Here is a 13,692-nt window from a genome sequence, read left to right as displayed (position 1 = left end):
TTTTTTTTTTTTTTTTTTTAATTAGGCAAAACTTTCCTCAATGACAAGTAGCTTTTCCATTAGAATTATAGGGCAGGAATTTGACTTCCGGGATTACCTTAATGGTGTACGATGGTGTATGGGAAGTGATTTTTGATTAAAATGCAGCAAGAAAATCATCACTATATCATGGCTCGTCTGCTCGCCCTTGGCTTTTCTGGTGTCCAGTTAGGCTTGCTTCCAGGCCCACCCACTCCTGTATTTCTTGGTCTGGCAGTAGCTCCCTGCTGAGACCTCTGGGCGCTCACTACTGCTCTTCATTGCCTCTTGGTCTCCGCATACGCTTCTTCTCATAGGGTCGCCATCCCCCTGCCCCAAGTCTCCTACCCATCTTTCAAAATCTCTCACAGGACATCCTCCCCAAAAGTCTCTTTTAACCCTGCTATGACCAGGTGAACGTGACTGCCCTAGAAGAGCTTTCTAAGAGCAGGCTTTTCTGTCCTCTGTAGCCCATTTCCCTGCACTTGGGATCAGTTTAGTGGGCTCGTTCATGTATTCAGAGGAATAGTTTTTGTCCTTTCTGGATCCCCAGTATAGAGACAGAAATGCACTCGATATACAGTGAACATTTCTTTCTCCTTTCTGAAGCACTGAAGTCTGCATTTTCAGCATTAGTTGAATAAGTGATGTCAATAGAAGTGCCTAGACTTTTCACAGGCTCTGAGAAAGGGTTCACAGGCTATAGGAAAGGTCTTGCCAAGTCTTTTTTTAAAATGCATTTGGTTGTTACAGGGTCTCACTATCCAGCTTGCACTCATAGCGATTGTCCTGTTTTCAGCCTCCCCGGTGCTGGGATTACAGGCGTGCACCCCCATGCCCGGATTCTGTGGCTGGCTCAGCCCACCCTGGGCGTGGGGCTGGCACAGCATGTGGTGCTGGGGGTTGAACTACAGTTCCTGCGCTTGCCTAAGCTTGTGTAAGGAGGAGCTTTAGTCTGCTGAGCTATCTTGTGGGCCTACCAAGTCTGCTTTTGAAGTCTAGGTTTTGATAAGTCAGTTTCATCTGGAAGATGATCAGCTCATAAAAAGATGGAATGCAAATGATGCTACGGTTCTTCAGTGGTGCTCCTTTTCCTGGGACCTTAGAGTTGTTAACCTGCCTTGAAACCTCAGCTTCCTTCCTACAGTTCTCTCAAGGAGGAAGGGAAGAGTCTCTCAAGGTCATTGACACCCCCTGCATTTGCTCCCCTGAGTAGGGGAGCAGGATTGCTCTACCCTGGTCATATTGAAGCACGACATTTTGCCATTCATGACTTTGTTCCTGTGGGTCTCATGGGGAGGAGGCTGTAAAACCATTTTGCAACTACTGGATCTAAGACTAAAAGAAACGGCCTTTTCAAAAGCGATGGTGAAAATGGAATTTAAACTCACAACTGACTGGACCCAAAGCCCACGCTCTCGGTGACCTGCCCATTAGCTCAGTCGTTTAAGTGAGTGCTTCAACAAAGCAGTCAGGCTCTGGATGCTGTGGTTTGAGCCCCATATCCTCAAGCCTTGCCAGACCTGCCCTGAAGGAATCCTGAGCCAGTCAAAAAAAAAAAAAAAAATCCTTCCAAAGTCCAGCTCTTTCCCTTTTATCTGGCAGGGCCTCTCAGAAATATTTATGGTCAAAATAGGTCTAATGCACATGTCATCTAGCTACAGAGGGAGGGAACCAAGCTTCTTTTTCATTTAAATCATGCAGTCCTCTATACTAGGAAAAACTTCAGAGAGGTGAGCAAAATGAAATACCTGTCCTTCTGTGTTGTTTTTTACATGATTACTGGACTTCAGATGTTGGGGTTTGTGATTCAATAAAAAAAATAAAGCAACCACTCCTCAAATTAAAATGAAAAAGAAATAGCTGGGGGCAAGTCATTTCTTTTGTGTTCTCAATGTGCTTTCTCTACGTCAGTGTTTGTTAATCTTTTCTGCGTCTTCCTGGTGATCTAATGATTTTTTCCTGTTGGTACCTGCCGATGTTGCGAGGATGGAAAACACTTGCCTATGAAGGAGAATCAGCCCCGAGCTAGGCAAAGTGCACAAATGTTTCAATGCAAGCTGTTTTTTTTCTTGCCACTAATCAACAGCTTTAACTTTTCCAACAACCCGTGGCCTGGAAGAGTAGATTCCTCCAGGATCTGCTGCGTATGTTGTCTTGGAAAGGAAGGAGGTTTCCTAAGGGGCAACTTGAAATTGTTTTCTTACATCTTTTCTCATTCTTATCCACTCTCAGATTTTTTTTTTTTTTTTTTTTTTTTTGTGGAACCGGGGATTGAACTCAGGCCCTTGTGCTTGCAAGGGAAGCGCTTATTCCACTGAGCCATCTCCCCGGCCCATCTCAGAAATTTTGATGACATCAGTACTGAATAAAATTTTGTTTAGATCTTATTCTTATTGTTGTTAAAGATGTGGAATCGGTATTCTGTAACGTCCAAAGCCTATTCAATGTTAGTGGAAAAGCTCTGAAACTGATGCTTGCTGAAAACTATGGTCTAACGCTCTGTGTTACATGGTATTAGTTCAAGTGGTTCAGCTTTTCTAGGCCTCAGTTGATCCCCTCAACATATAGTAACATGAATTAAAAAACATCATATTGCAGTGATTCATGTGTGCATGGGGATGACCATGTTTAGAGTGCGCAATCCACACCAGCTAAATATTGGAAATGGTCTATATGTCCATCAACAGATGGATGAATAAGGCAGTATAACAACCATTGTAGATTGCTATCACTTTGTTGAATGAAATTCTATATTGTTGCTAAAGTACTTTTAAAATGTATTTTGTATTCTTTTTAAAAAATAAAAATAAATTATGGTATTTATGGACCATGGAGTACTGTTCTTCCATAAAGAAAGATAACAATGAGTCATTTGTAAGAAAATGGATGTGTGAAAAAAAATGGATGTGTGTTGAGACCATAATTTGAAGCAGAGCAGACACACGAAGTCAAACATTACATAGCTTGTCTTATATGAGAATCCCAAAATATGAATAAAGACGGTCCATCTCCTTTCATCCTATTATCTATCTTTTATTTTGTTCTTTATTAAGGAGGAGATGCATCTTTTTCAAAAGGGGGGCAACTAAGGATGTGAGGAGGGAAGGGAAGAAGGTGGATGAAAGAAGAATTAATATGTGCTCTGTGTATGGACCAATTCCCCACAAGGAATGCAGTCATTACATACTGCAAGTATATATTAATGAAAATAAAACTAAAAAAATTTGCAGACACTAAAAGAAAATATCATGGCTGCTTGCCTTGCCTCTGTCATGAGAGTAGGTGATGGTGTTAGATTGGATGATGTGGCAGATTGTTGGCAATGACCTCGATTGCTCATCTTTTTGCATCAATGCCCCTTAGAATGTGTCTTGTAAGTTCTGCTCATCTAGACAGAGATCTGGCTCCCTACCCTTACACATGGACTGGCTTGGGGATTTGCTCTGACAGAGATGGTATCCTGCAGACCCAAGGCTGCTCTATAGCCTCTTGGACATCCCCAGAACAGTCTGCTGAGGATGAGGTCACCTGGAGCTCAATGCCACCATCTGGTGGAAGCCATCCTGGACCATCCACCCCCAGAACAGACAGATGCATGAATGAGTTGAGGACAGGCTGGTTTGCTCAGCTGAGCCCAATCCCAACTCATGAATCTGCAGAAAATTTTAAGCCATTTCATTTGGGCTTTTTGTTAATTGGCAACAGTGCATGTTGGTACAGTGAGATGGCACTGTGGCACCCAAAGGGTGCCACGAGGCCTCCGCAGCTCTCTCATGGGTCACAAGAATACTCACGGGTGGTGGTCACCCTTTTCAGGCCAGGGCCCCGGGTGTTGTTTTTCACGATGTGCAGAGATATCTCATACTCTTGTCCGGGGGCTAGGCCGGTTTGCTGGTAGGAGGTCTCTGGTCTCCTCAGACTTTTGGTGATCTCTCCCTCGTCTTCTTTATTCTGAAAGACAGGAGCACCTTGGTGAGCCTCCATCTCAGAGCCTCTGCGTTTATGCGAGCCATTTATTCTGCATTTTTTTATTCCTCTTTTAATTTTTCTTCTGTCAATCAGGCACCTACTGTGCATCAGCGCTCTAAGTCAGATAACAATGTCACGAAGAGGATGGGCATTGTGCCGGTTCATTTCGTTCTCTGTAAATCTCTCCTTTTTGTAGCAAAAAGTCAATGACAGAGCATGAGAGACAAAGGGATTCTGAAACTAGAACCTCTACCTTCCTTTGCCAGACTGACAGGCTGGGATCAGAGAAGTTGTGCGACCGGCCCAGCCACACAGACAGCTGGCATCAGAGCCTGGGACTGAGTTCTGGAATAAAGCTTTCTACCTCATCTGTGCTCTTGGGGATGGGGAGAAGCGCTGCCCAAATCTGAGATATGCCTGGAATTGTTTTGTGGGAGAGACTGACTCTTTTTTCTTTGCCTTTGAGTAGAGATTTATAAAACAATCTAGAAATGACTTCATCTCTATTTATCTAGGCTCTCAGACTGAAATACTATATATTTTACTTATTAAAATCAGGTGGTGTTATGCTTTGTGCCTAGTTATTTCCCCAAAGCCTCAAGCAGTCATTGGGTGGACTTCTAGAGTGTGTGATTACTTCATAATCCAGTGCTGGGATTATGGGTGTGAGCAATGCTGGGATTATGGGTGTGAGTCTGCACCCTCCCTGGGGCAGATAACCTGGATGCAGCAGTGGAGAGAGGCCTCTGCTGCTGCAGCCACTGCTCCTGTCTTTTTGTTCTTGCTATCTTGCTGTCTTCCATTGCCATGAGCTATTGTCCTGTGCCATGTGCCACTCTGCCTTGGAGCCAGCTAAGTACGGACTGAAACCTCCACAAATTGTGAGCTAAATAAAACCTTTCCTTCCTTACATTGGGGCCTCAGGTATTTTGTCCTAGCAATGAGAGAACAGTAAGTAAGACAGAGGGAAAAGAACAACATTAAAAATACATGTGTAAACCTGGAAAGTACGTGTTGGGGCCTCATCTGCCCCCAAAAGCTAAGGAAGTGGAGTGATGAGGTGAAAGCCTGCGAGGTGTTCTGGTTGTGTTCCATGTACTTGACACCAAACACACCTGCTTCCTCAGATTCCTCCCTTACCATGTTCCGGAAGATGATCTCCCATGTTTCAAAAGCTATGTCTAGAGGATCCCACTCCACTTCCACAGACGTCTCCTTGATGGACTTAAATTTTAAGCCTTCAGGGGCAGGCAAGTCTGTAAGGAAGAGCACAGGTAGGATGTAAGGACAGGCAGAAGTCTAGGAGGGGCCACACAGTCACGAATCCTGTTTGCTAAGCCCATCACAGATGCCCATTGTCCTGGGACTAATAACTGAGGTCCTTTGAAGGTCCTTCTGGTGTACTATTATGGGACAGGATGAAGTCTAATATTAGGACTAATTACATGATTGCATGACTGCTAGTTCATGTCACAAATAAATCACAGGCTTTAGGATCAGACCAACTGGGGATAGAATCTAAACTCTATTATTGCAAACATTTGACCTGGTACAAGTAGCACAAAATGCCTTGAGCCTGTTCCTCTGCTCAGGAGGAGAAGATGACTGTGATCGCCCTTAGGAATACCCTGAGGGCTAAATCAGAAAGTCCAAATGGATTGCCGGGCCTGATTCCTGTCCTGCAGCACAAGCACATTAAAGCACTTGTTTTGCTGTATCCTATGTTAACATCACTAAGCAAAGAGCACTGATTTCTGGACACAGTCTGCTCATCAGCTTGTGCTGACGTGAGATTTTTTTTTTTTTGCTGTACACTTGATTTTATTCCATGACACTGAGTGGCTGACCCCGGGTCCCAGGCAGGAGAAGGCAGAGGTGGTATGGCCTGGTCTCCAGGGGATGCATTGGCCAGGCTCAGCCTTCCACTTGGTCTCACTTGCTCCCTTCCAGTTCATTTTTTAAAAACTGAGATGCAAAAGTTAAATGAAAAAATAAAAATAAAAACAAACCCCTGAGTTGTCGTGAGATGTTTACAGGAACAATTTATAGAAAAACATGAACAGAGCAAGGAGAAAGAGCTGCTTCATCGAAAATACTCAATGGGCTCCATTGGGATCTGGGCTTTCACACAGTACATCCGTGAAAGCACAACCCATGGGGCTGAAGGGGGAGGGCCAGCAGTGGGGTGGGCTCACTCACAGGTGGCAACCCTGGCACTGACGGGGATGCTTCTCTTGTTTTCCAGGATGGCAAACACACGGATGAAGTACTCCACGCCAGGCTCCAGCTCCTGGATGACGGTGGACGTCTGGTCCCCAGGGACCCGGAACTGCATTTCCAGGCCATTGGCATGGGTAGGCGTGTACACTACGAGGTACTCTGTGACTCGCATCTCATTGTCCCATGCCAGGTTTACAGTCTCTTCTGTCACTTCTGTCACGATGAGGTCTTTGGGAGGGGACACTGGCAGAAATCAGAAAGGAAGGGGGTCAGTACTGTGCCATGTCAAATCCTCATAGGGCTGCTTCTCTGGACCTCTGTGTTGTGCACTGTCAGCTACAGAGGCCTGAGGCTCTCCCCTTGAAATCCAGCTTCCACTGCCTCTAAATGCAAGATCCAGCCCTCAAATCCATCAGTGTCTTGTACTGTGCTGGAGTGCCTGGGTCATCATAGCATGGATTCTAGGGCTCTTTGTAGCCCAGGCCCACCTACTGTCCCATTCCCTGGTCCTGGTCCAGCGTCAGCATAGGAAAGAGGGCTGAGCCGCCCAAGTGTACTTGCCTTGGCTAGTTCAGGACTCCCATTGCCTCCCCGTTAGCGTGCTGTTCTTCCTCATCAGCTGTCCCGGCCTCACTCAAGTTAGACCCTGAGCTGTGGCTTGCAGTGGCAGAGATTCTCTACGATGGTAGTTGGATGACTGAGAGAGGCACACAAAGCCTCCCAGTGGAGCTCTGTCCCAAGTGGAGGATCATAGCTCCCCTAAAGAATCAGGGCCTGCGTGTGTGTGTTTAAGAGAGGCACAGTAACCTATGAAGTGGGTCTCTGTGTGCTGATAAGCGTGTAGTCCTCTGACCAGGACCATGTGTGTGCTCTATTGCAGCTATTATCATGCCCACCTCATGCTAGTACTCACCCTGGGAGCAGTCGTCCCCGGTGTAGCCCTCATTGCAGATGCAGCGGCCCGAGACGCACTGTCCCAAGTTGTTGCAGTCATTGGGACAGGAGCGCTGCCCGCAGTCCACACCCGTGAAGCCCTCCTGGCACACGCACTGGCCATCCACGCAGCGGCCCCGGCCACGGCAGTCGCCAGCACACCTTCGCTCTTTGCAGTCATGGCCCATGAAGCCCTCCTGGCACACGCACTGCCCGTTCACACAGCGGCCCTGGCCGTGGCAGTCGTTGGGACAGGACAGCTCTGCGCAGTCCGGGCCTGTGAAGCCATCCTCACACAGGCACTGCCCATCCACACAGCGGCCCCGGTTACTGCAGTCCCGGGGACAGCGGAGGTCCCTGCAGTCTTCGCCGGTATAGCCATCGTCACAGACGCACATGCCGTTCACGCAGCGGCCACGCTGGTGACAGTCGTTGGGGCAGCTCATTTCGCCGCAATCATAGCCCTTGAAGCCTGGCTCGCACACACACTTTCCCTCTATGCAGCGGCCCCGGTTGTGACAGTCACTGGGGCACCTCTGCTGGCCGCAGTCCTCCCCTGTGTAGCCCTCGTCGCACACACACTGGCCATTGACGCAGTGGCCGTGGCCGCTACAACTACGGGGGCAACTGAGCTCCCCGCAGTCCGCTCCTGTGAATGCTTCGTCGCATTCACACTGCCCATTGATGCAGTGTCCGCGGTTGTGGCAGTCGGCGGGACACCTCTTTTCGCTGCAGTCAGCGCCAGCAAACCCTTCGTCACACACACACTGGCCCTCTTCACACTGGCCCTGCCCGTGGCAGTCATGAGGGCAGGTGAGCGTGCCACAGTCCTCACCAGTGAAACCCTCTTCACAGTAGCAAGTGCCGTTGAGGCAGCGGCCCCGGTCAAAGCAGTCGTTGGGACAGACAAGCTCGCTACAGTCCTCGCCTGTGAAACCCTCGTCGCACACACACTCATTCTCCACGCAGCGCCCGCGGTTGTAGCAGTTATTGAGACACAAGGGCTCGTTGCAGTCATGGCCCGCAAAGCCTTCGCGGCACACACACTGGCCATCCACGCACCGGCCATGCTCCTCGCTGCAGGGCACTGGGCAGACCTCCTGGCTGCAGTCAGCCCCCGCGTAGCCTTCAAAGCAGACGCAGACGCCGTCCACACACCTGCCCTGGTCATTGCAGTCACTGGGACAGGCTAGCTGGCTGCAGTCCTCGCCTGTGAAGCCTTCATCGCAGATGCACTGTCCCTCGAGGCACTGGCCGTGCAGGTTACAGCTGCTCGGACATTCGGGCTCGGAGCAGTTGGGCCCTTTCCAGCCAGGCTCACAAACGCAGCCACATCCCTCCGTGCTGAAGTTACCTCGGCCACTGCAGAAGGGCCTGGTGTCCAGGCGGCCTACAGGGAAGACAACAGAGACTCTAGCAGGCCTCTGCCTGTGACATTCCTTTAGATTTCCCCTCAAAACTCAAATTCAAAGGCAACCCAGCTGAGTCAGAAGAAGGTTGCATTCTTAGGCTCCTCTGGCCTTGCAAACCGGTTACCTATCTGTGAAACCAGATAGGGCTCACGTCCCATTGTACAGGATTCTAAAGTGGCACTCCCCACCCCTAGACTGTAGACTCGTACATAAGGACAGTATGTGCTGCATGTGCATGCATGTGTGTGCAAGCGTGTGTATTTATCAAAACACTTGGGGAAAGAATCTATAGTTTTCATCATATTTTCAAGGGATCCTGACTATGGAATCCATTACTTGGGGCTATGTTTCTACTTCTTTGCTTCCTAGTCAGAGTCAGGCTCATAAGGGATACTCAACAAGGAGCTGTTTACCAAACTGGATTGTGCTGGTTTTTAGTTGAGCCGGGTGTGGGAGTTGAAGTGAATGGAGCCTCTGGGATCAGTTTCCTCCCATGCCAAGTGGAAATGACCCCTTGCTTCCTGGGGACAAATCAGGGTTAAATGAGAACAGGAAGTGCTTACTCCTGTGATGCTGTCTTCTTTTCCAAAACTTTTCTGGTGTTGACTCAAGTTGCTACACTGGCCTACCTGGTGGAAGCTTCTAATTTTCCATAAGTGAAGGGAGGAAGCTAAAGAGCGCCTTTCAAATTCTGTTAGGACACCTTTCACCATGACGATATTCTAGACAACTCAGGCGCTGCTGTCTTTTGTACTTTCTCTTTTACAGTGCTGCAGTTTTGGTGAAATGCAGGTCAGGGCTGATGAACTGCTTTATACTGTTTTGGCTCAACTTGTAGAAGTTACAGCTTTGATCTTCACGAAGCTCAAGGAGGAGAAACAAAATTCTCATGCTCTTCTAGATAGTTCTGTGGTCATATATTATCCCCTTTCTGACTGGGGGAAGAAACCCTTCTTTTTTATGAAGCTAGTAGTCAATGAAAAAACTGTGACTTGTCTAAACTGAGGTGTGCTTCAAGCCTAAATTACACACTACTTTCAAAGATCGCATAAAAATTAAATGTAAAACATCCCTTAATTATTTCTATATTGACTGTGGGCTAAAAAGCAGATCTTTTTTTTTAAGTGAGTAAATTAAAATTGATGATTAAAATTATTTTCACCCACTTATTTTTCCCTTCTTCAATATTACCACTGAAAAGTTTAAGATTACATTTGTGGTTATATTATATTTTTCTTGGCCAGCTCTCATAAATGATTATTACAACCTATTTTTTAGTGTCAAACTTTGGTATTTTCATCTGCTTTTTGCCAAGGAATTGACAGATGTGCAAGATAATTTATGCCTAGAGAAAACATAAAAATACTGCATTAGCTATTTTGAGTACTTACAGCACTCCCTACTTATGGTGGCGACATCTAATCTTGAAATGATTATCCAAGTACTTCTTGGTACTCTTCCTCTGAGTGGCAGAACTAAAGATTTTCATTTCTGATTTGAAATTGCTGAAGCTTCCATAGCCTTACTGACTCTAAGAAATGGAGATAAAGAGCTAATTCCAAAGGAACAAAATTCCTCAAAATGGGATGCACATGGATGCAGGTGGCACCAGAGGGTATGCATTCTGAAGGCAGCGGGGCCCTGAAAGCCCCACCCTGCACCGTTCTGTGTCAGCCTATGACATTTGATTGTCTTCCTCAAGTCTAAAGTGTTAGATCTACAGGTGGGGTATTAAGTTTTATCTTTAAGGGGTGTTAGGAGGATCAAGTAGAACTAGTGACAGTGCCTCATACAGAGACCTTAGAGGGGGCTTATGTCTGGGAGCTCTGTCATCATTGCATTAGGGCTCTGCTGCATGGGGGCTTGTTTTCTGGTTCCCACAGACCCCACAGCATCACAGTCACCACCACACACTGCTGAGAAATGTGTGATATGGCATTCCATATTGTAAGATCTAATTCAGACCCCTGCCATAGGATCTTGTGAATCCCACACTCTTTCTAAGCTTTGGTTTCCCTGATTGTAGAATAAGGTGATGGAGCAGTATCCTACAGTGTGCCCCTTGGGGCAGGAATTTCGTATGTTCACAGGCTTTGTGGTCAAATCAGTTTAGGTATGGTATTGAAGTAAAATAGGGTTTTCAGAAACTGATTTCTAAGAGGCCTGGAAATTTCTGAGAAATATTTGTCATCATGCCATATCTGAGAACAGGAGATTGCATAGGGATATAGCTCAGCGCTTGCCTGGCAAGTGCAAGGTCCTGAGTTCTATCTCCAGTACTAAAAAAACAATACAAAACAAACAAAACAAAACAAAAAAAACAAACCAAAAACCACAGGAGAGATGGTATGTGCTTCACACTTGACTTTAAGAACTTTGTAAAATGAGCACCTAGGAACCCAGTTTGAAAACCTCTGATGCATTCTGCCACACCATTCATTTGCCCCTTCTGCACAGGGAGCAGCCGGCCTGCTTCCAAATCTTACCTTCGGCAGGTTGGAGACAGCAGCCTGTTCCCATGCTGCACTGCTCCCGCAGGGAGGACACCATGAGCTCCAGCTCTTCCAGCCTGCTCAGGAGCTCTTTGACATCTGGAGCAGCAGCACAGCCGCAGGCCCGGCGAGGGATATTGATGCGGTGCGTGAAGACAATCTGGTTTTCCCCATCCACTGTGTGTTCCTGGATGCTTTCGCTGGGCTCCAACGGAGGGGCCAGATCTTTCTCTCCACTGGGTGATTCCAGATCCACAGAGCACTGAGATCCTATAGGCAGCTTGATGTTGTAGATGTGGTTAAACACCACTGGTTGGTTCTCTTCTGGAAAGGTGCCGTTCACCCCACTCTGTCGCTTGTGCCTGATGACCTTCTTGAGGACCCCGCCTTCTGAAGGGAGTGTAAGCAAAGCTAGGAAGAGTCCCAGCAAGAGCTGAGTCATGGTTCCCATGGTGGGGGGTAGGTATGGCAAGGTCTTTCTAGGGCTCTAGTCTCTTACTCTCATACGAATTTGGAAATTAGAGGCAAAGTTGCATCCAAGCCTGTCACCCTCAGTTTTCTTGAAAGATGTTTTCCTACAAGTAAATGAAATGAAACAAATTGATTAGTATCTACTAGCAATTGAATCTATTAAATACCTATAATTTCAAGTGAACTTTGGTTTCATATCTTTTGTACTTGGAGCTTTCCTGATGTTTCATGAGTCTATAAAACAGTGTCTAAAGGAATTTTACAGTCTTCAAGGGATTATTTCACTCACATTAGATTTCTGGAAATGTAAGGGAGACAAGAGTATTGAGGTTAAAGCACAACACTGGAATGAGTTAGACATGGGAGAAGAGGAGAAAACTCAGTTCTTATACTGGACCCTTGGGTAATTTATATGTTTGCTTTTACTATTCTCTCTCTCTCTCTCTCTCTCTCTCTCTCTCTCTCTCTCTGGCAGAACCAGGGATTAAATTCAGGCCCTTGTGCTTGCCAGGGAAGTACTTATTCCACTGATCCATTTTCCCAGCCCCTTTTTTTCTTTTTTTGAGACATAGTCTTATTGTTTAGGTCAGGTTGGCCTTCCACTCACCCAGGTTGGCCTGCAATGCCCGTTGATCCTCCTGCCTTTGCCTCCTGAATACTGGGATTATAGGCATATACCACACCCAGCCCTTATTTTATATTATATATAGTGAAGATCACAATGGCTAATAATAGAGTTGAAAGAATGATGCAAGAGAGAATATTAAGTTCGAAATCACTGTGTACGTATTTATTTCTTCAACATTCGCCAGCCAAGCCCTTTGAGTGATTTATTAGAGTGATGTTAATGCTGCAGCCCCCACCCCACGCTTTATAACCTCTTCATCTACCTCTAATGACTGGCTTTTCACAGTAATTTTAGCATTGACCTTCCAAACTGAGGTTAACACCAGCTGATGGGTTCTTTCAGTCAGGGGAGTCAGAGGACAAGAAGAAGGACACCAGAATGTACCCTGAGCTTTAATCTCAGCCAAGCCTTTTCTGGTAATATGGCTGATGGCAGAGAATTCGCTCTTTCTGTATCTTAGTTTCTGCTCTTGATTTATATCAATAACATTCAAAAGTCTAGTTTTCAGAAGAGCCTTAACTAGTTGTTTACATCAATATTCATAGTGATTAAGGATTCACAAATGATACCCATGGGCCTTTGGTGTCTTCTCCAGCCAACTAGTACTTAAAGAATCCTGTTCCTATGGAGGATCCCACAACAGAGTTATGTGGATGAAAGAAAAGGCTGTAAGAAGTGTTTATCCTCAGTGGATTTAATGATAAATTAAGAAGAAAATGGAATCACCCATTTAATACTTAGGAAACAAAGAGGGTATACAAAGAATCTATTTTATGGGTACAGAATTTAATAGCTTATAGGGTTTGAAAGACAAAGGAATTGTTCAAAGAATGTCAGGGTCTGGCATATGGGAAAAGGTGAACTAAGTCTTCAATAGTGGGGGAGGACACAGTAGTGAGACACCACACTGCCACAAGGCAGTGCTGACTTAGCTGTGTTGCAGCTGTTCTGCTCTACAGGCAATCCAGAAGCAGAGGCAAGGAGAGTACCAAGGGGGTGAAGAAATTACTAAGTGAAGATAGAAAGACCAACACAACATTAACTGAAATAGCACTGTGAGAGTGATCTATGCATGGTGTGAATTCACTCATGTTCTCCAATTACTGAATAATTGGAGAGACTTTTGGTCATTAGAAAGTTATTCTAAAATCTCACATTTTCTATACTGTGCCTGTTCTATTCCTACACGGCCACATGCTAAAATGGCCATTAATATCAATTAGCTGTGGCATCTGGATGGCTTATCCTATAAGGAGTTTTCCAGCTCTTTCCCCAGGAAATCTTATCCCAATGGAAGAATGCATCAATGATTACTTACTTCATGATGTCAGAAATTCTCTGAAAAATTTAGAGAGGGACCATGGAAGACAAACTGAATAGAGAAACCTTTAGGAGGATTAAGAATGAGTCTGGAGGCTGGGAAGACACCTGCTAGGGACAAAACAAAATCTATGCTAGCCACACCCCCACTATTTCCTCATTACATTCACACTGATATTCTAACAACTATCAAGTGATATAAACTTAGAGCCTCTACTCTGTGATT

At 46.0% G+C, this 13,692-nt stretch overlaps 1 protein-coding gene across 6 annotated transcripts in view; it reads right to left on the bottom strand.

Annotated features, from left to right (window-relative positions):
- Window positions 1-13,692, bottom strand: part of Tnc (tenascin C) — a 91,868-nt gene that overhangs the window by 55,798 nt on the left and 22,378 nt on the right. For all 6 annotated transcript variants that reach the window (XM_004638464.3, XM_023723281.1, XM_023723284.1 and 3 more), the window contains exons 2-6: window positions 11,042-11,622; window positions 7,124-8,533; window positions 6,190-6,453; window positions 5,131-5,246; window positions 3,816-3,972 (exon numbers count right to left, since the gene is read on the bottom strand). In XM_004638464.3, the coding sequence (XP_004638521.1) occupies window positions 3,816-3,972; window positions 5,131-5,246; window positions 6,190-6,453; window positions 7,124-8,533; window positions 11,042-11,498 (2,404 nt within the window). In that variant the 5' untranslated portion in view covers window positions 11,499-11,622. The remainder of the gene's footprint in view (window positions 1-3,815; window positions 3,973-5,130; window positions 5,247-6,189; window positions 6,454-7,123; window positions 8,534-11,041; window positions 11,623-13,692) is intronic.

The sequence above is a fragment of the Octodon degus genome, unplaced genomic scaffold (assembly GCF_000260255.1).
Source record: "Octodon degus isolate 3935 unplaced genomic scaffold, OctDeg1.0 scaffold00098, whole genome shotgun sequence".
NCBI classification, from domain to species: domain Eukaryota; kingdom Metazoa; phylum Chordata; class Mammalia; order Rodentia; family Octodontidae; genus Octodon; species Octodon degus.
Note: the sequence above shows the minus strand (reverse complement) of the source record. Positions and strands in the feature narration are given on the sequence as shown.